Source organism: Aegilops tauschii, chromosome 7, assembly GCF_002575655.3.
Source record: "Aegilops tauschii subsp. strangulata cultivar AL8/78 chromosome 7, Aet v6.0, whole genome shotgun sequence".
NCBI lineage: Eukaryota > Viridiplantae > Streptophyta > Magnoliopsida > Poales > Poaceae > Aegilops > Aegilops tauschii.
The window spans coordinates 212,072,369-212,098,263 of NC_053041.3; the positions used below are offsets into that span (position 1 = coordinate 212,072,369).

The 25,895-nt window shown below is 48.5% G+C and overlaps 3 protein-coding genes across 3 annotated transcripts; 1 reads left to right on the forward strand and 2 right to left on the reverse strand.

Annotated features, from left to right (window-relative positions):
• Positions 1-396: 396 nt before the first annotated feature.
• On the reverse strand, positions 397-1,600 carry LOC109756499 (tricin synthase 2). Its single transcript, XM_020315346.4, has 3 exons — positions 1,322-1,600; positions 1,151-1,230; positions 397-1,038 (listed from the first exon to the last, which is right to left on the reverse strand). The coding sequence occupies exons 1-3, from the start codon at positions 1,409-1,411 to the stop codon at positions 471-473; spliced, it is 738 nt and encodes a 245-aa protein (XP_020170935.1). The 5' UTR covers positions 1,412-1,600; the 3' UTR covers positions 397-470.
• Positions 1,601-6,154: 4,554 nt separating this feature from the next.
• Positions 6,155-8,029, reverse strand: LOC109756493 (uncharacterized). Its single transcript, XM_020315330.4, has 2 exons — positions 7,735-8,029; positions 6,155-7,429 (listed from the first exon to the last, which is right to left on the reverse strand). Exon 2 carries the CDS (start codon positions 7,330-7,332, stop codon positions 6,349-6,351), a length of 984 nt encoding a protein of 327 aa, XP_020170919.1. The 5' UTR covers positions 7,333-7,429; positions 7,735-8,029; the 3' UTR covers positions 6,155-6,348.
• Positions 8,030-21,694: 13,665 nt separating this feature from the next.
• On the forward strand, positions 21,695-25,504 carry LOC109756501 (uncharacterized). The gene is made up of 2 exons (XM_020315359.4): positions 21,695-21,975; positions 22,204-25,504. Exon 2 carries the CDS (start codon positions 22,275-22,277, stop codon positions 25,287-25,289), a length of 3,015 nt encoding a protein of 1,004 aa, XP_020170948.1. The 5' UTR covers positions 21,695-21,975; positions 22,204-22,274; the 3' UTR covers positions 25,290-25,504.
• Positions 25,505-25,895: the final 391 nt, after the last annotated feature.

The window sequence follows — 25,895 nt, forward strand, 5'->3', positions numbered from 1 at the left end:
TTGATGCAGGGTAAGTGACGGAGCGGGATCGTCTGACATACTACCCCCTGACATATGGGACCGGGTCCACATGCCAGTGTGCCAACGACACGTCAGGGGAGTCGCGTCCGTAAGTGACATGACAAAGGTGCATGCGCGGCGACAAGACGAAGTGGGTGGGCCTGCCCGGCAGTGGGTAAACGGGGAGCCGGGGTGTCATGGCTACGGTGACGGCTAGTAGTCGCCAGAGGCGGGAAAGGGGGTTGCGGTGTTCTTTGGGAGAAAGAGAAGTTATTGGAGTGCGCATATTTTATCCAACTTCTTTATCGTATTTTTATTTTTATATATCCAGCTTTTCTATTATTAAATAATTTATTTGAAAGAGGAGCGGGTAGAGATGCTCACTAGAAGAAAATGTCGCGAATAAACATGCCAGCTTATTTTATTTCGGTCACACATAAGACGCGCGACCAGCTCCGCCGGTCCTATAATCAAACGACGCGGCGGCAGAGCGTGATGCCATCGGCGATAGGGAGCTGCACGGGGTCGACGCGCGTGTCGGCGGCGATCATGGCGTTGAACCCCCTGATGGAGTCCCGTTTCTTGCGGTCCTCCTCCGTGAGCGGCGTGTCGTCGGGCATGGCCACGGTGCCGCCCCAGAGCGTGTTGTCGTAGGCGAGCACGCCGCCGACGCGCACGAGCCGCAGCAGCTGCTCGTGGTAGTTGCCGTAGTTGTACTTGTCGGCGTCCACGAAGGCGAAGTCGAAGCTCCCCTCGTCCTCGTCGGCGATGAGCTTGTCGAGGATGGGGCCGGCGGGGCCCTCGCGGAAGTCGACCTTGTGCGCGACGCCGGCCTTCTTGATGACGGGGAGGCCGAGGTCGAAGTACTCCCTGCTGACGTCGATGGCGACGATCCTGCCGTCGTCCGGGATGGCGAGCGCGGTAGCGAGGACGGAGCAGCCGGTGTAGACCCCGACCTCGATGGTCCTCTTGGCGCCCATCAGCTTGAGCAGCAGCGACAGCACCAGCCCCTCGTCCGGCGGCGACGACATGAACCCGCTACAACCAGAACAAATAAACATCCCCATTAACTCATCTGCAATTCTTCTAAAATACACATGCCATGATCAGCAATTCTCAAGGGGCAGGAGAAGGGAGCGGAATTGCGTACAAGATGTGCTCGTTGGTGATCTGTCGGAGCTCGCGCATGAACTCGTTCTCCCGCGGGTACACCATCGTCTTCAACATGTACTGCAAATCAAACAACACTCGCGCCATTAATTCTCAGCAGATAAATTCAGGGACGAGCGTGCAGGATAACAAGGAGAGACAGTCTGCATACATCGTAGAGGTCGTTGCTCTTGAGGAGGGTCTTGGTGGTCTCGCTGCTGTGGACATCCCTGACCTCGCCGGCGCTCCCGTTGGAAGCCATGTCTATGAACGAGCGAAATGCGCGCGCGCACACACACGCACCGACTAAAAAAAGAAGAGGAGTAAAGCCGGAGATGCTGCGGCGTTGCTGCCGAGCACGGCCATTATTTATGCTGGGGTGCGCTTGGGTGACGACCGGGGTCGGTCAGTAAGCCGTGACGGTGCCGGGTGCGGGGCAGCTGGGGTGACGCAGAGAATCTGGATCGGTTCAGCAACGCGACGCGATGCGATGCAGTGGCGTGGCGTCATCGACTGGCTACGCAACCAACGTTTGGCTGGTGCGTGCGGACAATTGCATTGCAGTTATCCTTATCCAGGTGGGCACCTTTGTTTTATTGGGCCTGCAAACTGATGGATTGTCGCCTATCGGCGCCGGATGGGCCGCGTGTGATCTATAGCCTCACCCACATGGCCGGGTTCCCTTTCTGGTGCTTGCTGTTCCTTGCTTGAGATGGCAACTGCGGGAGCTGCTCTAATAATGGAGTTCGGATACATACAAAAACAGAAGATATCTTCAAGATGACTGTTGCTTGCTTGAACGGCTAACTTTGGGTTAGGAGGTTTACCAAAAGTAGCTGCTCGCATGTGGCGGGGTGGGGGGCGATCCAAATTCCAATCGGGCGCAACAACATTTTGCGGCTCAATGAAGCACATTCCCTTTCTAGGCAAGGTTCGGTGGCAATTGCTATCAGCTGGAGAGTAAATAACAGTGTAAAACTGGGAGTTGAAAGGATATATCATTACTTTCTACTTCCCAAAATAAGTGTCGTGGAGTATATGGCTAAGAAACTCTTTTAGTACAAGCGTTCATTATACATAGGCTTTCTACGGTTCAAAAGTTTATGCAAGACCACGAAGTCTAAGATTCAAGTGTCTCACACCTTGTCAGCGCCAAAGGTTCGCCGCCGCGAGGGACTTCACCAAGCTGCCGCTGCGCCGCACATGTTTTAATTACGTGAATATTTAAATAAAATAAAAATAATCTTCAATAATTTTAGTTTAATTATTTTTCAAAATTTCAAAATATTCGTATACTGAAAAATGAAGAATCCAATGAAGGTTCTATAAATAATTGTTCGTGTTTAAAGAAGGAAAACCAAAGATGGTAAAATAAATAAAAAAGGGGAAAAGGAAACCGAAGTAACCAAAACGAAATACAATAGAAAATCAAACAAAAAATATAAAAAATCCATAAACACAATGTCTCATGTGCATAACGAGAGAAATTCATAAATACGTCGGCCTAACTCACGCGCCCTTTTCGATTGGTCGCCTATTTGACGCAACGAGCATCAAATAGGGTTGGCCCCTTTTTTTCTCCGATGAGGATGAGCACACAAAAAAGGGCCTTATCTTTCTTCCCTTTTTAGATAAGTGGCGGACTCTATGGACCCTAATTTTCAGTTCTTTTTTACGGGGAGAAACTCGACGCACCCTGAGGGACTCATCTATCATTTCTGCATTTCCACCAGGCAAACCCTCTTTCTTCCGAATAACCGTCAAACACTGCTATTCTATGATCATTGCGAAGAATAGGGGTCAAATTGCATAGGGCCTACGAGGAAGGTCCGACCCATTCAGTTAATATGAGTGCTTTCCTTCAGGACACTCGTTTTTTTCCTGGGGTTTGTAAGTTTTTTTTTTTTCCTCTTCTATTTTTCTTTTGCCTCTTTGTTTCTACATCTCCTCTTTTGTCACTTTAAATTTGTTACTAAATATATTTTAAAATAAGTTCATGTATTTTTTGAAATATTATATTTCAAAATATGTTCATTTTCAATAATAAATCAATAAAAGTTAAACAATATTTGCATCTCCTGCACATTTATTTCATATCCATGAGCATTTTTATAAGTTAAAAAACTTTCTATAATCCATGAATACTTTTTCTAAATTGATGGTCATTTTGTTTCAATGATTTTTACTCTTTTTTGGCATGTTGGGAAAACTTCCCTGAATTTTTTAGTGGGTGATTTTTTTCTCCTTAGGGCATGTAGGCTATTTACTGACCGGGTTATTGGGCCAAGCCATATAGGCCCATGCAAGAGCATTTTGCTCACTATTCTACACTTCCACGTAAATCCATATTTGACCACCACTCCTATTACCCGTGCAGGTCAACATAAGTTGACCAAACATTTTGTTTCTCAAAACATAGGGAAAACCAGGTGAAAACCAAAAAGCCAAAAAAACTAAATATCGGAAACACGTACAGAAAAATAAAAATATGAAATGAAGAGAGAGTGCCCAACACACAATACATGGCGGCGGCTAGACACACCACTTGGCGCGCTCCTAGGCCAAAAAGGTGCCACTTGCTAGAGCCCCCCAAAGGGGTAACCGTTGGTTAGTTGCTCTCTGGAATTGGAGGTCCCATATTTGATCGTCATCCTGTCGAAAGGACGGGCAAAGGCACATGGGCGGTGTCATAGTCCAGGCCCTATGGCAGGCGAGGCACGAGGAATTTTTCTTGAGGTTTCGTAGTTGTATTTTCTAGCGTTTTGTTCTGGTGGGATATTTTCTACTTCTTCCTTTCTCCTTTTATATACTCCCTCCATTCCACAATGTAGTGCCTATAGATATTTGTGAAAGTCAAACTTTGCCAACTTTGACCAAGTGTATAGAGAAAACTGTCCTACATCTACAATACCAAACATGTACATTCCGAAAATATAACTCATGATGTATTCAATGATGTGCATTTGGTATTTTAGATGTACCTACTTTTCGTTATAAATATGGTCAAAGTTTGTAATGTTTGGCTTTTGCAAAAATCTATAGGCACTACATTATGGAACGGAGGGAGTATCATCTTTTCTTTTAGTATTCTTTTGGCTAAAAATGTTATTAAAAAATATTGACATTTAAATTGTTTGCATTTTATTTGAAAAATGTTGACAAATTTCATAGAACTATCAAAAATTCTAAAATATTTTCAAGAAGTATAAAAATATTTACGGTTTTTAAAATTTGAGAAATTTTTTAAATTTGAGGGCATTTTTTTAGAAAATTAAAAAATTTAATATTTTGCATTTATATATTCAACAGGCAAAATCCATTTGAAGGATGGAGCCATGAACTGCCAAATGAGCCAACCCATTGGGAACATTTTGTGTGTTTCCCCTCCAATTTAATACAATAAGCTTCAAATAGGAGGCCCGTTTTCCATCAGGTCCAGCACGTGGAAAGTGGGCCATAGCATGGGCCACTCTGATATCGCTATTTTGGTCTGATTCTTCTTTGATTCAAGAGAATGAATATCCAGGGTGATCAAGGTCAATATTTAGTATTTTGTTTTGAGAAAAATGGGCCATGGACATAACTCATCTAACAAGTCACAAAAAATCCAAATGTACAACATAGAAAACAAATAGATTAAATTATGTGGCCTTGAATTTGACCTATCGTCAACATATTTATCTTTTTGGTTTCCGAGTTACATTTCAAGTCTGGGATTCACATTTTTTAATATTGCACACTTTGTTGAAACAATAGAGACTTGGCTAAAGTTGTATAACTTTTGCAGTGTCATGAAAAAAATGAAAATACCCACATCCTCTCCCTATGTCATGGACAACACACATGACTATCACACTATGTTAACGACATGTGTAATTTTCTAAGATGGTTGAAGTGTCGAAACTGAAAAGGGGTACCATAGGCATGCTAGTAGCAGAATGTCGTTTGGAGGACGGGCTCCAGGGAGGCAAGGAAAGAAAGGTTTGGAAATATTAACTTTTATAGCTCAAAAATTCTGATTTTTTGTACACGTACATATAGATGTATAGTATATCTGTATGAAGTTTCGTCAATATACATATTTGTATGTCATGTATAAAAACAGACAAACAAAAATGAGCTTGCGTTTTGTTGTTTTGGGTCGGATTTTGTCTTCAATTTGGGTGGCGTATAATATATTGTACTCCCTCCATTCCTTAATATAAGATCTTTTAGCTTTTTCTTGATTCGTATGTATCTAAACACATTTAGTATGTATTATGTTCACTCATTTTAGTATGTATATAATCAATATTTTGAATTACCTAGAAGGTCTTATATTAGAGAACGGAGGGAGTTTTATTTAATGAAATTTTACAGGTGCATGGAGAACATCCATATGTACTTGAGACAAAATTCATTTTAAAGGAACTTCGAAATACCATTTCTTGCTTATTAAAAAAAAACTACGATCCATGGAGCACAGGTGCGAAAAGGCTCAAGTAGGCACTAATAGCCCTAAAAAAAGCTAGTAGGCACTAATGCGTAATGCATGTGGTGCCATGAGGAAGTTATATCCATAGCTTTATCTGAGTGATACAATTGCGATCAAATGCTTCTTTCAGACTTGTTGTCCATTTTAATTAATTACACCCTCCAGCTTAAAAATGTTTTTATATTATGAAATGGATGGAGTAGTATTGATATCTAATTGAGCAACTAGTTTTGTGCAACTAGAATAAAATAGAATAACATCTTCTTGGAACAGAATTGTGACAACAAAGAAGGTACTACCTCGAGACACTTATTTTGCAACGGAAGGAGTGACATACTATGACATATGACATGGACAATGGTGGTATGAAAATTATGAAGCAATGCTAGTCATAGTATATCTATTGGGTCCACCACCTCTATTGTTCTATATTTTGTAGTTTATCCTTGAGGCTTTGAAGCGCATGAAACGATGCCAATATCCTACTTACACGGACTCTAATCAGCGAGGCAATTCACTAGTTTGTGCACATTATTTTTGTTTTTTTTTCTCTTAAATATAAAATGACACGCTTCTAGACATGTTGGAGAAACAACACGAAAAAATTGAAACAATAAAATCTTTGCTGTACATTTCTCCTTACAAAGGATTCACAAATCTGAAATCACATCACAAGCACTCTAAAACGGCAACAAAAGCTACCAAAATCATCACCAAACTGACGCCTAATCCTGCACAATCACCGCCAGCACTTCCGGAGCATCTCGCCTCTCCAACCTCTGTGTTTCTCCCGCTTCGATTACCTCCAAGACCTCCCGCAGCACGCGTTCTTCGTCCACCGAGAGCTCCTCCATGGCCTCCTCCAGCTGCGCCACCAGCTCCGGATCAAACACCGCGCGCTCCCCGTGCTCTGCGGACTCGGGCGGTGCCGCCGCCACGCTGCCGAACTTGGGCGTGACGTAGGAGCCCGGCGAGAACATCTGCCCGCCGCCGAGCAGCCAGTCCCTCAGGCTGCCGGACTTGCTGAAGTCGAAGCCCGGCGTCGCGCTCAGCTCGCCGAGCTGCCTCGCCCTCGCCCGCCTCTTCGCGCCGCCAGGCGCCTCCCCTAGTGCCGGAGCGCTGCTCGCGGTGGCCATCTCGCCTTGCTCCGTGGAGCTGCTCTGCGGCGGCACCGCTGACGCGTCTGGTTCGGATTCGCTGCTCCCTGTGGCCGTCGCGGCTTGCTCCTTGGAGGAGCTGCTCTGCGGCGGCGGCTCCACGGACGCGTCTGGTTCAGCTGCTGGTGCTGGTGCAGGCTCCGCTTTCTCCGGCGAGCCGCACCGCGAAACCAACGCGTCGAACTCCTCCAGCGTGCGGAAGCTGACCGCCCTCCCGGCCGCGCCATCGTATGCACACCGAGGCGACGAAGTTTTGCCGCCGTCTGGTTTCCGATCATCGCCCCGCTCCTCGGCACCTTCCGGTGTGTTCTCTTCCTCCAGCCCGGCGAGAAGGTCAGACACGTTGATCGTCTCGATCTGCTCGGCGGCGTCGACCTTGCTCTTCCTGGCGGCGGAGCTGGAGGTGCAGAGGAGGGCGAGGAACTGGTCGCCGTTCCTCTTGGAGTTGGAGAGGATGATCTCCTCGACCAGGCCGCTCCTCTGGAGCCCCTGGTTGGCCTTCCCCCGCAGGCTCCCTGACCTGCTCAGTGCCTTGGAGGAGATGCACCCCATCGCTCCTCGGTCTCTCGCTCCCAGCAATCTATCTATCTATATATCTGAAGAGTTCCTCCACACGCAGCTGCTCCACAGATGCTCTCTCTCGTTTTGTCTGCAAACAATTACGCATCTTAAGCACGACAGGCTGCCCAATCAACTGAAGCATGTATAGATAATAAGAACGGATCCGGCTTGCCTGCTCCCTCTCCATGCTCCCATCCGTGCTCCCACTTCATCCTACGGCTGTTCTTTTTCCTTTTTCTTTTCTAATCTAATCATCTTCCCCCTGATTTTCAAGGGTGGGGCCGGGCCTTATTTTCTTCCAATCAAATCAAGCCACGTATGCGGGAGCACGGATGGGAGCATGGGAAGGGAGCAGTCAAGTCTCGTCCAATAAGAACGAGAAGAATTACCTACCTGGGTTATTGGAAAGATTCTCCCCGTTGCTCTCCTCGATTCTAGCTTGAGTTGCCAAGCGGGGTGGCGATTTGTTGCAGATTAAGATTAGCACCGGGGCAGCAGCACATGCAGAGCACCGGGCAAGGATCCGATCATGGCTGACTAATGGCCGCAATTAAGTACGGGATGGCCGGAGGGTTCCGATTTCCAAATGGAAGCGGCTGCCGGCTGCGGCTGCCTCTCGTGGGCTTCGAGTCAGCAGAATAGTTTCTTAGTTTAATTAATGGATCAGCAATTGTGACGCTACGGACCTATCGGAGCCACGCCACCAACCCCAGTTTGAACACCAGGCGTTTTTTTTAATGGGGCACCGGACGTTGGTAGTGCCGTGGCGAGCCGCATAAATTAGCCTTGGCTGTGCCTGTTAGTATTAGCAACGATGCCATTATGCATAGCATTGCTTTGCTGTTCATTAGTAAGTGGCATTGTCGGGGTTTATGTATGAATCATGGGTAGTGTTGGCGCCAGGTACCGGTGCACACCATATGCCGCCGTCTGGTCATGAGGAGTGGGCTCCGCCAGGAGAAAAGTTTAGGCATGCCCCGGGAGAACGGGAAGCATGGGGAAAAGTCGTCCGCGTGGCGGGAGCGCCAACTGTGACCGGATATCTGCCGTCCGTTGTTCGTTCAACGGCCCGGGATCGACTGGAGTCGTTGGAGCTCACGCTGCCCCAACAACCCTGCCCTGGCCAGGCCGCCACATATACACGTCGCCACCCGTACGTCGATTCAGACGGACCCCGACATTGCCGATAACTTTCCACCGTATTATTACTCTCAATTCTTTTTTGTACTGTAATATCTATTTTTTACGACACCAAAAGAAAAACGTGAGCAAGAAAACCTTGCCGGTCCACGAAATGCCGTGGTCAAGGAAAACAAGCTCAGTTTTCCAAACGAGAGATGACAAGTGAGCACGCCATTGTTGGGGAGCGTAAACACAATCCGTCCACTGCATAAACTAGCGAGCCATGAACCGCTGGTTAGCTAGCCACGTACATTTGGACGCCTAGGGGCAGCATCCGAGGCAACAATCTCCTCAAATGGAGCGGCCCCTTTTCACGTTCCCCTGGTAGGGAGGAGTTTGTTCTAGATCGATCATGTCTTCTCTCTTCAGTCTTCACTTTGAATGTGAGAGAGGTATGGCCTACAAGTAGGGATTTTTTATGCTATACGAACTTTTAGCACATTTTGAACTAAGCATAGTTTAGGGTCTTTTGTGGTGAAACCAGTTAATTAGGGTTCTAAGTTATAGACTTGGCAGGGATGTTCGCATATTTCATGTATTTTTTCACGCATTCCAACACCACTCTATTGGTAGTAGGAAATGTATCCGGTGCGCCCGCACTCGTGGTGCTACGGTGCACCGGACGCCTAGAATTTTTTAAGATCTGGAAAAAAAACTAGCACGTTAACGCAACATCAATGTATGATGTCCCAAAATTTCGTATAAATTTTTGAAATATTTTTTGAGATGCAAAAATGACAAATTTAACATCAGTGTGATAATGGACCAAATCTAAAGCCCAGATTTTGTTACGTACTATTCAGTATTGAATTTGTTATTTTTGTTTTTCGAGTTATGTTTCGAATTTTGACTTGAAATTTTATGAAAACCTACATTGATGTTGTGTGAGTGTGCTAATTTTTTTCAGAATTTTTCTGAACAATTTAAGAGCACAATGTGAGTTCGGTGCACCGGTAGCACCACAAGCTCTGGTGCACCAGATATTTTCCCCTTGGTAGTATGGCGTGCTCGTCGACTATGAGGTATGAGGTACAGTGGGCGTGTTGTTATGTTGGTCGGTGTCTGTACTATGTTTCCCGCACAATTTTTCATCCTCATTAGTCTGATGGTATATCGTAGTAGTGCCCTTTTTGGCGACGCCGCGTTTCGGCGTCGAGGCTCATCTGCACCTGGTTAGAAAAAAATTGTAAAAAAAACACAAAAATTCAAACAACTCCACAAAAAAATTGTGCGGTAGAAAGTTTGATGCGTGAGGCCCGCTCAAAATTTCAAATTATTTGGACATCCAAGCAGCTCTCAGCAAAAAAGACAAATTGGGCCAAAACAGTACATGAACAGTAAACCTTTTTACGTACCCTCAATTTGTCCTTTTTGCTGAGAGCTGCTCACATGTCCAAATGATTTGAAAATTGAAGCGTACTTCACGCGTCAAATTGTCTACCGCAAAAAAATGGGAGTTTTTGAAATTTTTTCTAGTATTTGTTTTGATTTTTTTCGCCAGCACTGGTGCAGAGATGAATTTTTGCCTTTTTGGGGCATATTGTAATAGTACCTGGTCACTATAAACCGCTATAAGCGGCATTCACCCACACGCATTCCATATGGACCAGGCCCAGTAGTGCTATGAACGACATTTGCCTCCGTGCATCCCATATGGCTCAGGCCCAGTAGCGTTACAAATGACATTCACCCATGCGCATCCCATATGGCTGCACCTAGTAGCACATGATGGCTCAGACGGTTGCGATGTTATTGTTTGGAAAAAAATTCACACAAAAAATCTAGTTTCTATTTTTCCCTTGTTTATTTTTTCATATTTATTTATCTGTATTTTTAATAAACACATGAGTATTTTTAAACATTGTGATTTTTTTACATCTACATGAATGTAATTTAAAAAGTGTGAACTACATGAATATTTTTGAAGACATGAACATTTTTAATAGGGGAATCTTCTTAAATTTTACATGAAAATAATTTCAAATTCTTGAACACCTTTTATTACTTGATTTTAAAATGTGTGAAAAAATTCTAGAAGTATATGATCTTTTTGAATATATATGAACATTTTTTGAAATACATGACTATATATTTAAAAATACATAGAAGAAACATATTTATATGGATATTCTCATAACATAGGGAATATCCAATTTTCCATTTGTTTAGATTTTTTGAACATAATTCTGAAAAGAGAAGAAACATATTTGTGTAAACTGGGCTCCATGACCATGGCCCGTTTAAACCCATGTTAATGTTGTGGAGCAAATCACCCTCTTTCCAACCGGCAGCGCCTATTTAGTGTCGGATCACTAACCTACAAGCAAGCTGCCAGCTTCCGCATCCGCGAGGCTCCCTGCTCCGACCTCGCCCGTCGTCTCCGCCGCTAGCTGTGGCTGCGCTGGCCTCCCGCAAGGCCGACCCGACCATAGGTGGGCGGATGGCCGGCGTGGGCGCCACCCCCGCTCCCCTTGCTGGCGTCTCCTCCGGCCAGCTGCCGCCGTCCCCGATGTCAACGCCGTCATCCTTACGATGGCCAGATCAGGCAGATCCATCACCGACAGGTCTCTCATGCACCATCCCGGAGGCTTCTCCCGTGCGTCCTGGTTGGGGGGAATGGCTTGGATGTTTCAGAGGGAAGACGATGCCCGCTGATCCCATATGTTGCGCCCCAACAGCTCGTGGGGAAACGTTGGAAGGCTGGCACCTTGTCACCGAGCACCGTCGTTCGCCATCTTCACAGGCCTTTCGTCTGCCCGCTTTCAATGCCCGGCCGGCTCCTCCGTCGTGGTTGAAGGATAGATGTTTTCGGTGCCTCTCCAAAGGTCATCATGCCCACTCTTGCAGGGACCCAATTCGGTGCAGAAGTTGCCTCTATTTCGGCCACACTGCTCGCTTCTGTCGTGCAAAGAACACCAACCACCAGTCTACGCCGCTTCGACGTGCTGCTCCATCGCCCTCCCAAGTGCCTGCTCCTACCAAGGATGCTACCATGGTAGAGGTGCCGCTGCAGTCCGTCCTCGCGAAGCAGGCTGAGCTGCAAGACTGCCTGATGGGAGTTGAGAGTTTTTTGGCGAGAGCTGAGGTGGTTCTGTGCAGGCTCACAATCATGCCAGATTTGCCTCCGTTGGCCGAGATCCAGGTTGATTCCAAGGGCGAGGGTGAAACAGACCCCTATGGTTGTTTCTCTCCTCGTGGTAGGCACATCGCCGAGGTCGTCACTCCGGTGATGCAGATTATGCCTGGGCTGCAGGAGCTATGTGAGGCACCATCTCCGCCTTTGTCGATGGTGCTTCCAAAGGAGATGGGCTTGGTGATGCCCATGATGCCGTCTTTGCCAATGTTGGCGGCAAGCCCGCCATTCGTCGTTGTGGACAATGAGGGACATGATTCGCCTATGTCATGTGTGCATTTGGAGACGCCTGAGTCCATCGTGTCGGTGGTACCTGTGGTTGATGATGTTGATGCGGTCGGTGTGTTGCCGCCTGGTCCTTTCGAGCCCAGCCAGCCGCTTGCCTTTGTGGATCATGGAGGTTCTGACGCTTCGGTCACCCAGTCGCAGGTGACAGTTGGGCAGGTTTCTGTGCGTGACAAGGTCAACGAGATTCTCTTCGAGTTGGAGATTCACAGCTTGCTCGCACGTTTGGAGAGGGCTAGCCCTGGATCTGGCAAGAAGATTGTGGAGGAGGCTCTCAAGAGCAAGAGCAAGAAGAGTAGCGCCACAGAAAAGGCGTCCGCAGCTGCTTGATGGTTGGTCACCAGTCTCTTAGGTTGTCCTTATGGCTTGGCTTATCTCCGTGGATTTGGTGGTGCCTGTGGTCTTCGTTGAGGGTTTCTTTGCGATGTAGCAGTGTGGGGACTGGTGGTCGTTATGTGTTGGGTATGATTGTCGGATCGATCATGTGCTTATGGGGTTGCATTCTTTGTGAATAGTCCGCACGTGATTTGTTTGTATCGGTTTTCGCCCGGTTTTTCGTAAATTAACTGGGCAATTCGCCTCCGTTTCAAAAAAAAACTAACCTACAAACAGGTCACGTGCCTTTAACAGTTTGCTCCTGGCTATTCGCTCGCTCATTGGCTTGGTCATTTTTCTTTTAAAGCTAGGAACGCTCACTCCTACTCAAAGTCGGCAATGTTTAACCATTATCCACGTACCCGTGGGTAATTACTCTATTGGAGAACAAGGATGAGCTAGTTTTAAAACCTAAGTTGTTGGGTCCAATACCTTACCTAGTAGCTAACATGGAGATGGGATAGCATTACTTGTATTAAATTCATGCGCCAGCTAACTCATTCAAAAAGTCTAAACTGGCGAAGATAGGTGGACAATATATTTCAATACTCCCCCTTACGTCTTGGCTTATTTAGTCCTTAGATGTGGGATCGATGTAGGCTGCAGAATTTTTTTTAATACTGTGTTGGCAGAGTCTTAAACGCAAGACCTCTTGGCTCTAATACCATATTGAATTCATGATCCAGCCAACTCATCCAAAAGTCTGAACTGGTGGAGACAGACGGACAATATATTTCAACAACCCGTACATGTTACCCACCTTACCTGTAAAGGACTTACATGTGGGCCCTAAAATCAGTAGACCCCAGATAATTCTCGCTCATGCCCACTCAAAAAAATTGCCATACCCACCCGTTTGTCCCAAAAATCCCAAAGAAGATCATAATCTAGCCATAACGCACCCTCTAAAAGGACTTGTTGTTTATTGTGCTGAAATGTTATTTTTTCTACTGAATATTACTGCTGATTGTGGGTATGGGTTTCCCGTGGGGATGTAAAACCTGACGGGAACGAGGACATTTTTTTTAGAAAAGGAGGATGACCCCCGGCCTCTGCATTTGGGAGATGCATGCGGCCACTTTATTGATTATTCTCGAGGACCATACAAAGTATTACAACAATATGCCTGAATCCGCCATCTTGGCATCATATGCCACTACTCCTATCCATATGATGAAGGGGCGCTAGCTGAGCCAAATACCCAGTCCACTCACCTAAGTCTATCATCAAAAGCCAGAAGCCCCAGCCGAGCCACATACCGGGTCTGGGGCATGAACTGGTCTGACGCACTCACATGTGTCGTCGCCGCCATCTTCCGCCGGTCCGTCTTCAGAGCAGATATTGAGGCTTCTACCTTGTCAGGCCACTCGGCCATCGATGCCACCATGACGTCAGACAGCAACCCCCTCCTGCGCGAGTCCAGCACCGCGCATCGGGCGCCGAGTCTCCACTGCACCACGCCGTCGAGATCCGCCGTCATCAATGTGCAGGATGAAGCACCGCTCCACCAAAAAAAGCCGCCCACTGGTCCCTCGAACCCGTGTACGCCTCCAAGAATGACGCCCCCAAGGAGGAAACGACACCAACGCGCCGCCGTCATCTGATCTACTGATCTAGGGTTTCCCCCGGAGGTAGCAGATAGAGGTCTGGAGCTTCTCCACGGCGAGGCCTTCAAGAAGGTAATGACACAAAAGAGTGCTGCCAACGCCGGTCTTGGCATCAAGCTGAGAACTAGGTTTTCACCCGGATCCGCTGAAGGAACCTCCATCAAGCATCGTGTGCACGGGTCGCCGCCGATCTGAGCCGCCGCACATTGAGGTCGCACCGGCCAGATCAGATCTGTCCGGAGGGCAAAGCACACATGGCGCCGACCCAACCACCAGGCCCTCCATGCCGCCAAGGGCCAGAGGCGCCGGGGCCTCCACCACGCGCAGCCGCCCTGCCACCCACGCGGCCCAGGACGGCCAGCACCGCCGCATCCCGCCGACGGCGCGCGCCCACCAGATCCGAGCAGAAACGCCCCGATCCGCCGCCAAAACGGACAGCCGCCGCTCCTCCACTGCGAGGAAGAGAGGAGGGGGCCGCCGCTTCCTGGGGCTGCCGCCCCAACATCCAGCGCCACCGCGTCGTAGAAGAGGCCGGAGGGCCAGATCCACGCCGGCGTGCAGCTCCGTGATGCACGGCGCACCGTCCAGGGATGGCCTCCATGCGTGACGGGAGAGAAAAGGCCCGCCGCCGCCGGCAGCCGCACGGGCTTTGCCCGGCGGGGACGCCCGACGGCGGCGAGGGGGAGGGAGCAGGAGGGGGTGGCTGCGGCGGCGGGGTTAGGTCACCCGAGCCGCCCCCCTGGAGAGCGACGCGGGTGCGGTCTTCGTACGCGTGTTCAGTTCTATCACGGGAACGAGGACATGGATGGGCATGGAAAGATTATCACGTGGATGGGGATGCGAGTCCAATATTTGGCTGGGTAATCCCCGTTGCTGGCTAGAGCCGATATAGATAAAACAGTCTGCACTTTGAATGTTCACGAGCTTAAGAAAATTTAAAAAATATATAATTTCAAAAAAATAATCATGAATTTGAGAAAAGTTTGGGAATTTGAAAAAAATGTTAATAGATAGAAAAATATACATACATTTGAAAAAAATTAGGAATTTTAAAAAGTCACGGATGTTAAAAAGTTTGTGAATTTTAAAAAGTTAATTGATTTGAAATAATATCATGGATTTAATAACATGTTCACGACTATGCAAAAAAAAGAAAACAAAAAAGGCAAAAACAAAAAGGGGAAAAGAAAGAAGGAAAAAAAACAAACAAAAGCCAACAGAACGGACTAAACCCAAAAAAACGTTATGGAAAACCAAAGGAACCTTCTGGGAAAAGTTTCCAAAAGAGGTGAAGAACAGAGACATATTTTTTTTTAGCAATAGAAAAGAGACATAGGTCGGCGCAGTTAGAAGTACGAATGAGCTGTTTGTGGGCCTCGATAGAACTTGTAAGCGCCAAATAGCATATTCCTTCCGAACCCGCCTCTGCTGCCCTAATAAAAAGGAGGAAGGCCAACCCACCCAGGTCCGGTGATCACTGCATAGGAAACGGAACCATACCCATCCGTGATCTGCAACTGCGACCTTGCCTTGCCAGAAAGCGATGCGAATCACGCGGGCATGGGCAGTGTATCGTGCAATGCGGCGGCAGCAAGGCACTCGATCGAGATCCAGATGAGTTCATCCGTCTGACATCTGATCCCCTGCCTGCAGTATGCCTTTCGGCGTCCTCGCGGCATTGATGATTGGTTCGACGAGAACACAAAAGATCTACTAGTAGGTAAAAAAATGTTTATTTTTTCTTTTTTCGTCAGAGTAATACACATTATCTGCGAGTAGCCTGCTTGATGGATCGGCATCAGGGGTAACCTGAACCTGTTCTTGTACCACGCCTCTGTTAGCACCTGAAAGTGTCACCGGACAAACTGTTCCCTAATCTGGCTGAGATGTTGACAAACTGTTCCCTGATCACAAAGAAAGTGGCAGTAGTTAAGAAATGGAGTTGGAACCGACTGGAGTGATTGGGCTTGCAAAATTCATTGGCCTGCTTTAATCAGAAATTATGTACCCCATGCGAGGTAAGGTGGCCTAGCTTCTTACTACTACTGCTAAGCTCCAATTTCCTTACTTTAATCGGTAATTATAGCAGGCTTGTACCAGTACTTTATAAGATAGTCTAGGTTTGGTGGTACTGGGTTGCATCTGGTGTCCTAGCTTAGTTGGTTCTCACTAGCTTTGGAGACAGGTAATCAGTCACCTGTGAATTGTGATGGAGGGCTTGATTGATTGAACCTTTCATGTGATGCAACAAAAAGGATTGTTTGTAAAATGTGATAGAGACATACACAAATGCTACAAGAGTTTATTATTATTTTTTCATTTGGGACAATAACCATGTCTTCCAATTAATTAATTTCAACTGGCCGAAAAATGCGACGACCGTGGCCAATTGCTATTTGGATCACAGTGCGATGGGAAGCAAAATATCAGGCCAGTGATGTGGTGATGTGCATTGTATATGCCTGATGCAGCCACCAAGCCATGTTCAATTATACATAGGGGAGCTTGTTGTTAGGGCCTACTCTCTTGGACTGAACTAATAATTGATCCATATACTTTCTTCCTGCACACGAGAGCGTGCCTGCCCATGGACACATGGTCTGCACCCATACTGTTGCATCACGTATAAGTAGAAGCTATGCTAAGCTGCTAAACAGCAACATACCAGTAGAAAACGCACATGCACTGTGGAATCGTAGCATCAGCCCATAACTACACCGACGTGCTTTAAGATTGGAGCCCACTGTATTTCACAGGGAAAAAAGTGAAAACACATTGCATGTGAACTAGTGCAATCTTGATTTTAGCTAATACTCCCTCCGTTCCTAAATATAAGTCTTTTTAGAGATTTCGAATGAACTACCACATACGGGTGTATATAGACATATTTTAAAGTGTAGATTCACTCATTTTGCTCCGAATGTAGTCACTTGTTGAAATCTCTTGGAAGACCTATATTTAGGAACGGAGGGAGTACATTAATCATCAGAAGCATAATTTTAACAGATTGACCTCCACCATGAAGAAAATTATTTCTTCCACGCTACCCATACACTTCTAACATAGAAATTTGTAGAAGATAGAGATACTATCAAGTCCCACTCAGAGGGGGGAGGGCGCGTCCCCAGGGCTTGTGGGGTCATCTGGCATCATCTTGTGTTGATTCTTTTTTTAAATTACATATATTTCATAAAAAATCTCCATCAATTTTCAGCGTGTTTGGACCTCCCAGATATGGATTTTCACTAGATTAATAAGTTAGTCCATAGAAATAATATAAAAGTGCACTAAAGTCATAGATAATTGATGTAAATATAGCATGAATACTTCATGAAATATAGATACGTTCGAGACGTATAAGGAGGCCACCGCCTATGCCTCGCCGGCCTACACAGTCCGTACTTGCTCGCTTAGCGGGGCGTAGGCCACGTCGATCGTCTTCCCGCCCCAAAACCAACCCTGATCCGTGCTTTACGGAAGCGGAGGCTACTCTTCCCCTCCCGCTGAAGCATTTCCTTCTAGGGCTCCGGGCAGTCCGGCGAGCTTGATGTCAGACATAGAGAAGACATGTCGTGAGAAATGGGATCTGCCGTCGCCGGCGGTAGACTAGGTTAGAATCAAATTAGTCCCCTATTATTTAGTTGAAATATGTCTGAAATGTAATTGTTTTCGTCCGGTTTATATGAAAATCATCTGGTTTGCACGAATTTTATCTGGTTTCTTGAGATCCGCCTTGAAATGTACGTGTCTACGGTTGGATGGCCGGCTTCCGCATCAGTGTTCACGGACTCCCCCCCCCCCCCCCCGGCCACTTTGTCCGCAGACGGATGCGGCGACCGGATTGGGGGTCAGAATTTGGTATGCCCTTAGATAGGTCTCCAATTGTGTCATCGCTTTGGCCCTTCTAGCGGTGGTTGTGGCGATGTTCAATAATGGTTCTTCCGCCTTCTTACATGGCCATGACGGTTCCTCTGCCTTCTTTTATGGCCAAGGATGTAAGGGCATATTTATCCCTAAGATGTTTTGGTGATTGATGACAATGCTTTTGCGGACTAATCGTGTGCGTTGAGTGTTTTTCAGAGATTCATTCTTTTGGCACGAGACGATTTCCTTCCCTCGGAGCTTAAAGCGAAGACGGTGTAGTCCTTTCGGATTAGTTTGGTGGACTAGTTTCATAGGGATCACCGTACTATCAAGAGGGGGTCCGTTTTGGAAAGGCTAGGGCGGAATCATCACGTACACTTCCTTTGCCCCTCCCTCTGAGCCTTTCCGTTTCGATGATGGGCTTGGTTCTCCTCTCTTTGTGCCCTCTCTGGTCCCAGCGGTAGTACCGCGGGCCAGAGCGGTAGTACCGCTTGGGTGCTACAAGCGGTAGTACCGCTAGTAGCCCCATGTGTGTACTATCTCTGGTCCCTGCGATAGTGCCGCGGGACGGAGCGGTAGTACCGCTTGGGTGCCACAAGCGGTAGTACCGCTCTGGGCGCGGTAGTACCGCTCCAGAGCAGTAGTACCGCTAGTGGCCCCAAGCCGTAGTACCGCGGCGGTCTCGTGCTAGTACCGCCTCGATTCGAGGGCTCCTTTTTCGTGTCGGGTTTTACGGTACTGGCCGCGGCTGTGGGGGGCCGTAGTACCGCTCCTGTGCGGTAGTACCGCCCTCCCTCCGCGGTAGTACCGCTGTGGGCCAAGCGGTAGTACCGCGCTTTGGGGCGGTAGTACCGCTTATAGTGGCAAGCGGTAGTACCGCTGGCACAGCGGTACTACCGCTCTCTTCGGGGCAGAAGGGGGGTAACGGTTGGTTTGTTCCCCCCACTATATAAAGGGGTCTTCTTCCCCAAAGTTGATTGACCTCTTCCCCCAAAAAGCTCCATTGTTGCTCCAAGCTCCATTTTCGCCCGATCTCTCTCCCTAGCCAATCAAACTTGTTGATTTGCTCGGGATTGGTTGAGAAGGCCATGATCTACACTTCCACCAAGAGAAATTTGATTCCCCCCACTTATCCCTAGCGGATCTTGTTACTCTTGGGTGTTTGAGCACCCTAGACGGTTGAGGTCACCGCGGAGCCATAGTCCATTGTGGTGAAGCTTTGTGGTGTCGTTGGGAGCCTCCAATTAAGTTGTGGAGATTGCCCCAACCTTGTTTGTAAAGGTCCGGTCGCCGCCTTCAAGGGCACCAATAGTGGAATCACGGCATCTCGCATTGTGTGAGGGCGTGAGGAGAATACGGTGGCCCTTGTGGCTTCTTGGGGAGCATTGTGCCTCCACACCGCTCCAACGGAGACGTACTTCCCCTCAAAAGGAAGGAACTTCGGTAACACATCCTCGTCTTCACCGGCTCCACTCTTGGTTATCTCGTTCCTTTACTTTAGCTAGTTTACTTGTGTTATATCTCTTACTTGCTTGCGTGCTTGTTGTCGTTGCATCATATAGGTTGCTCACTTAGTTGCATATCTAGACAACCTATTTTGATGCAAAGTTTAATTTGGTAAAAAAAGCTAAAAATTGTTAGTTGCCTATTCACCCCCCCTCTAGTCAACTATATCGATCCTTTCAAAGGAGGAGGCCCTGGAGGTCACCAAGAAGGGCAAGCCCGTAGAGGAGGTTCTCGACGACGATGATGCTTATGCTTGGACCATCCCCACCCTGTACAAAGGACCGCTGTAGAAACCTGGAGTGGTGACCTATGGCCCTAAGGATTAGTACAAGAGGGCTTAACTCATTTGAGAAGTACTCAAAATATAAGTCTTTTTAGAGATTTTAATATGAACTACTTACGGATGTATATAGACATGCTTTAAAGTGTAGATTCACTCATTTTGCTTCGTATGTAGTCCATATTAAAATCTCTAAAAAAGACTTATATTTAGGAACGGAGGGAGTAGTTTATGTCCCATTGCTTCACTTATATTTCATGACACTAAAATATTATCTTTGCTACTTAATTATGTTTAGTATTATGCACTTGTTTGTGGGTGTCATTATATTTGAAACGGAGTTTAAACGGTGTTTTGTATGTAAAAGGTGACAAGTAGCAAAGAACTTTTTTAGAAATTAAAGTTAGGGCATTTTTTTTAGGATTATTAAATTTAGGGGATAGGTTAGTTCTCAGCTTCCCAATACACAAATTTTTCGGAGGCTCCCAATAACTATTTCTTGAGAGATGCTCTCATGCGTCGAAGTTTAGGCAATGTGGGCATTGCTTTGTTGCTTTTGTTGATCATTGCGTCTGGTGAGCCATTGTGCTTTGTCGAAATATAATGATGAACTGTTTGTGAATTGTTGGGCTTACTGAAGGCCAAAAGCAATAAATTTTGTTCTTAGAAAAAATGAGGCTCAAGAGGTTTGAGAAAAATTTAGTTCACCTATTGACGACGTCTCTAGATAAGTGATACTCGTATGTGATGTGTAGCCTATTCCTTATTGTTTGACGAACAGACGCACGATCAGGCCCCCTGCGCATGATTCATGATATGTGCTGTTCATCCTTTAATGGAGCCCTGAGAGTACTCTTAACCTGAACCGTAACGCCGGATAGCATACTGTTCTGACGGCTCATTTATACTGCAGGCGGTACAAAAACGCTTTATCAGTTTCGGTTTGGTTGAGATCTTGAGTACAGTAATAAGTGCAGGAGTATTTACTTAGCCCAGCAGGTACTCTTCTTCTAAGGAACGATTTGAGTTTTGAAGTCGAGCCCATGCATCCCGCTCGAAGGAACCAACCTCATCTATTTCGAGATTCCCGCCGCCACCCAAGGGAAGCCCTAGAAAGAAAACAGAAACGGAGATGCCGTCCATCCATCCATCATCGCCGTCGGTCAACATGTGACTCACCTTCACCCTGGAAAGGAGCCGGAGAGAATCAAATCATCAATGGCCGCACCACCAGCCTGCCTGCCACATCTGCCCTCCAACATGTGCTAGAGAGAGAAAGAGTGTTGTGCTCCGTGCTTTGTTCACTTGTGCGCGTGGAGAGGGGGAAAGGTCTCTTCTGCTTTGCAATGCAACACTCTAGTCTAGAGAGAGAAAGAGTATTTGTTTCCTGGTGCGATGGTAGGATTTGATTTGAATGCAGCTGCAGTTGGACTGGTCTTTCTCCCTCTCTCTCGTGGGTCCAGATTTCCATGCCACAACAGGCTGAGGCCATGCCATGCCCTGTACTGTTTCATGTCTTCTTGTGCGCTATCCACTGCAGGATCTCCCCCCTCCCTCAGCTGAGCAGTAGTAGTACGTCCCATTGGTTCTCTAGATTAGGTCTAGGGTTTTCCCAAGGCATTGCATTGCACTGGACTTGATTAGTGGAGTAGGCCCTGACCATGGCTAAAAGCTTGGGACATCGTAAAATAAACAGTGAGGGAGGGGGCGCCACCCACAGCACATAAAACAAGGGATTAGGCAGGCAGATGCCACTGTTCAATGGCCCACCCAAACCAGCACCAGTATAATAATCTCTCCAAGCACAGCTCCAGATGAGAATCACGCTTTGCTTTGCCGCATCCAGTGCTGCAGTACTACTGTACATGGTCAAAACTCCTAGTAGGAGGAGTACCAGCAGTTTGGCTGTGATCTTGAAATTGGACGGACAGGATGGCTTGGGCATTGCTGCATTCGGGCTCTGCCCACCGTTCCTCACCATGGGAAATGGCGCTGGCCTTTGTGCTGTGTGGCAGTGGCACTGGTAGCACTGGTGCTACTACTAGGAGACACTAGTAGCTCCACGTTTGCCTGCGCCTTTTGATGCCACATTTGGTTTCCGGTTTATTTTAGGGGTTGGTGGTCATCTCAAGAGAGGACCCCCGAACTGAGGCTGTACTTTCTTGGCACCAATGGGCCGCTCCTCCTCCTAGTCCTAGGACAAAGATCACGGAGATAGGGAGCATAGTTATTACGCCCATCCATTCAATGGTGCTCGAGTCGGAAAACTAGGACTTTTTTCAAATCCGGCTCCAGCCCCCCCTGCCATTTTTGGTCCTTGAAGCTTCAGTTCAGCAAGTGGCTCTGAAGAGAGTGGGCAAGAGTATTGGCATTGGATTCTTGAAGGATACCTCAGTATACCAGTAAGTTTTTTTTTTGCTTGACCTGTTTCTTCAAACTCTCGCTTCCTTTACACGTTTCTGGATGGAATCAAGTGCGGAATCTGCAGATTGGTTCAGGTTGTTGAAACAGTATTTTTTTGTGTGTGTTGTTTTTCGAATGAGATGTGACCAAATGCTTTCTCTTTTGTGTTGTTCTAATAAGGAAGAATCTGTTCTTATCATTCCCCTTTTCTTTTGAATCTTTGGTAGGGACATGAGGAGCTCCAGATCATGCCGCGCTTTCCAGCAGAAGCACCGAGCTTTGTTGTGATTTGGTAGCCATGGAGATGGAGGAGCAGAAGGAAGCCCCGGGCTTCCTTGAGGTGCCCAAGGACATCCCCGTCGCCACCAAGCCCCTCACCATCAGGACCAATGCCGGGTTCAGCAGCAGCTCCGACCGCTCCAACCCCATCTCGCCGGCCATCTCCTTCACCCCGCACCTCTACTCGCCGTCGCCGCCGTCCTCCGCCTTCGTGTCGGCGCTGCAGTCCCCGTACATCTCGCCCCGGGTCCTCGACCCGCCGGAGCCGCCGGCGCAGCAGCCGCACCGGCAGCTGCATCAGGAAAGCAAGGCCTCCAGCGTCACCACCACCACGGCGCAGTCGCCGGCGTCCTGCTCCAACGGGTCCCAGTCCGAGGACACTGACGCGCCGAGCGCGTCCCGCACCCCGCCCTCGGAGCGGTACGACTCCAGCGGCATCGACCCGGCCAAGATTTCAGAGGGCGGCGGCGGCGGCTGTGGCGGCGCGCCGCCGCGCGTGTCCTTCTCGTTCCCCGTGCCGCGGGTGTCCTTCACCAGGGGCCCCGTGGCGTCGCCGTCGTCCAACGCCAAGCTCCGGAGCTGTGACGTGTACATTGGCCACCACAACAACGGCAACCTCGGCAGGTTCTGCAAGTGGCTCAAGGCGGAGCTGGAGCTGCAGGGCATCGCCTCCTTCGTGGCTGACCGGGCAAAGTACTCCGACACGCAGATTCACGAGATTGCCGACCGGATTATCTGCTCCGTGGCGTTTGGCGTCGTGGTGGTCACCATGTCAAGCTTCCTCAACCCCTTCAGCCTCGAGGAGATCAGATTCTTTGCTCAGAAGAAGAACCTCATCCCTATACTGTTCGACACCGAACCCTCGGAGATTGCCGGGCTGTTTGATGGCAAATTGGAGGACAAGGAAGGGAAGGAAGCATTCGAAGGGCTGATGCGGTGCCACGAGTTCAAGCTCGAGGCGAATGAGACCAATTGGAGAAGCTGCGTGTCAAAGACAGTCAGTCTGCTGCAGTCTAAGCTTGGCAGGAAGAACATTGCTGAGAAGGAGAGTGAGGGGTCCGGAGGCATACCGTTCCCGCGGAACCGGCATTTCGTCGGAAGGGAGAAAGAGCTGAGTGAAATCGAGGGGATATTCTTTGGATCCTCGGTAGATATCCAAGAAGTGTTGGACTGCTCAAGGGGTTCCACCACAAATGAAAGATCCAGCGGCGTGTCCGATGGCTTTGCCGACGAGGAGAGCGACACGGTGAGGACATCCAATGCCAAGTACATCAGTTTGGAAATGCGCAAATGCAAGGAGCCGACATTGGAGGCCTGGATCGATCCGGTGATCGAGCTGTCGTCGGGGAAAGGTAGGAGCCTTCAGAAGCAGAGATCAAAGCACAGGAGGTCAAGGTTCCGGTGCAACAGCAAGGGCTGCGGCGGTGCCAGTGTGGTCTGCATCAATGGCTCCTCAGGCATTGGCAAGACAGAGCTGGCATTGGAGTTTGCTTACCGGTACTCGCAGCGGTACAAGATGGTGCTGTGGATTGGAGGGGAGGCTCGGTACGTGAGGCAGAACATACTCAATTTGTCCATGAGCTTGGGGTTGGATATCAGTGCTGAGGCAGAGAAGGAGAGGGGCAGGATCAGGAGCTTTGAGGAGCAGGAGATTGATGCATTCCAGAGGGTAAAGCGGGAGCTGTTCCGGGATGTGCCCTACTTGCTTATCATTGACAACCTTGAGAACGAGAGGGACTGGTGGGAGGGCAAGGACCTCCATGACTTCATCCCAAGGAACACCGGGGCGACGAATGTCATTATCACCACGCGGTTGCCACGTGTGATGAACCTCGAGCCGATGCAGCTACCACAGCTCTCGTACATCGATGCGATGATCTTGATGAAGGGTAAGCTTAAGAATGACTATCCGGCCGACGAAACGGAAGTACTCAGGAAGTTGGACGAGCGGTTGGGCCGGCTGAGCTTTGGTCTGTCGGTCGTCGGTTCACTGCTTTCGGAGCTCATGATCGCTCCTTCCACTCTGTTTGAGGCTGTTGAGAGGATATCGTTGAACGAGAATTTGTTCCCGCACGATGCCAACGACGACGGCTTCTGCCGTAACAATTCCTTCCTGATAAAGGTTCTGGTCTTCTGTTTTGCCTTGATGGACCGAGCGAAAGGAGGACACCTGACATCGAAAATGATCATCGCCGGTTCTTGGTTAGCTCCTGCACCCGTGTCGTCTACGCTGTTGGCCGCCACGGCGAGCAAGCTGCCGATGAAAGGCAGCATTCACCTCTGGGGTGAGTCCCTGAAGACTGCATTTCTATGTGGCACACATTGCTTTCTAGCTCCTAATGGCCGAAAAGCTGAGGTGGAGTCGGCACTCTTGCTTGTGAAGCTCGGGCTGGCAAGAAAGGCGACCCGGCATCCTGGTTGCTGGATCCAGTTCCACCCGATCACGCAGCTCTTTGGCAAGATCAGGGGAGGCTTGGCGCCAACCACCGCGGCTGTGAACGGGGTGATGAGGGCTGGCAACCCCTCGGCGTACTCAGACCACCTGTGGGCTAGTGCATTCCTTGTGTTTGGCTTCAAGTCGGAGCCACCTGCCGTTCAGCTCAAGGCGGTCGACATGGTGCTCTTCATAAGGAAGACCGCCCTGCCCCTGGCGATCGAGTCCTTCATGACGTTCTCGCGGTGCGGCTCGGCCCTGGAGCTGCTCAAGGTGTGCACCAACATCCTCGAGGAGGTGGAGAAGTCCTACACGTCGCGGATGCAGGACTGGAACCGCGGCTCGCTGTCCTGGAGGAAGAAGCTGCAGCCGAACCACCGCGTCGACGAGTTCATCTGGCAGGAGGTGACGCTGCTCAAGGCGACGCTGCTCGAGACGAGGGCCAAGCTGCTGCTCCGCGGCGGGCTGTTCGACACTGGCGAGGAGCTGTGCCGGACCTGCATCAGCATCCGGACGGTGATGCTCGGGCACGGCGACGCCCAGACGGTGGCCGCTCAGGAGACGCTGGCGAAGCTGGTCAGATACAGGAGTAAGGTATGAGCTGACATCCAAAAACCCTTGCGAGCTGTTCTAGTTTGCAGCCGTTATTAGAAGGTTTTCCAGGAATTTTCATTTCTCCCGGTTTCTGAGACTCTGATGTGATGCCAGCCACAGTTTTGTCAGTGATCTGTGCAATGTCCAAGCTTCATGACGCCACGTGTAACCTGAGTTGTTATGTACAGTACAGTTCAGTCGCTATTTGAAATACTTTATTATCTTCATATTACTCCCTCCGTTTCAAAATAGATGACTTGGTACAAAGTTGGGTCATTTATTTTAAAACGGAGGGAGTACTTTCGTGCTTTCCGAGATTGAACTTCCACTTTAGATATCAAAATGCGGTCTTCTTTTTTTAAGATGTTAGAGCAACTTCAATGGGGCGACTCATTTCGTCCGTGGCCGTTTGTTTGAGTCGGCACGGACAGAAAAGGCAGCCTAATGCGCTGACCCAAATAGACGCGTGTACGTTTTTTGTCCGCGGACGATCCATTCCCGGCCCATTTTTGAGCCTGATTGACGGACGCGCGCGCTCGCCTACTCCTGTCCCCGGGCCCGCTGGTCTGTGACACATTGGCCTCCCCTCCCCTCTCACCCCCGGCCAACAAG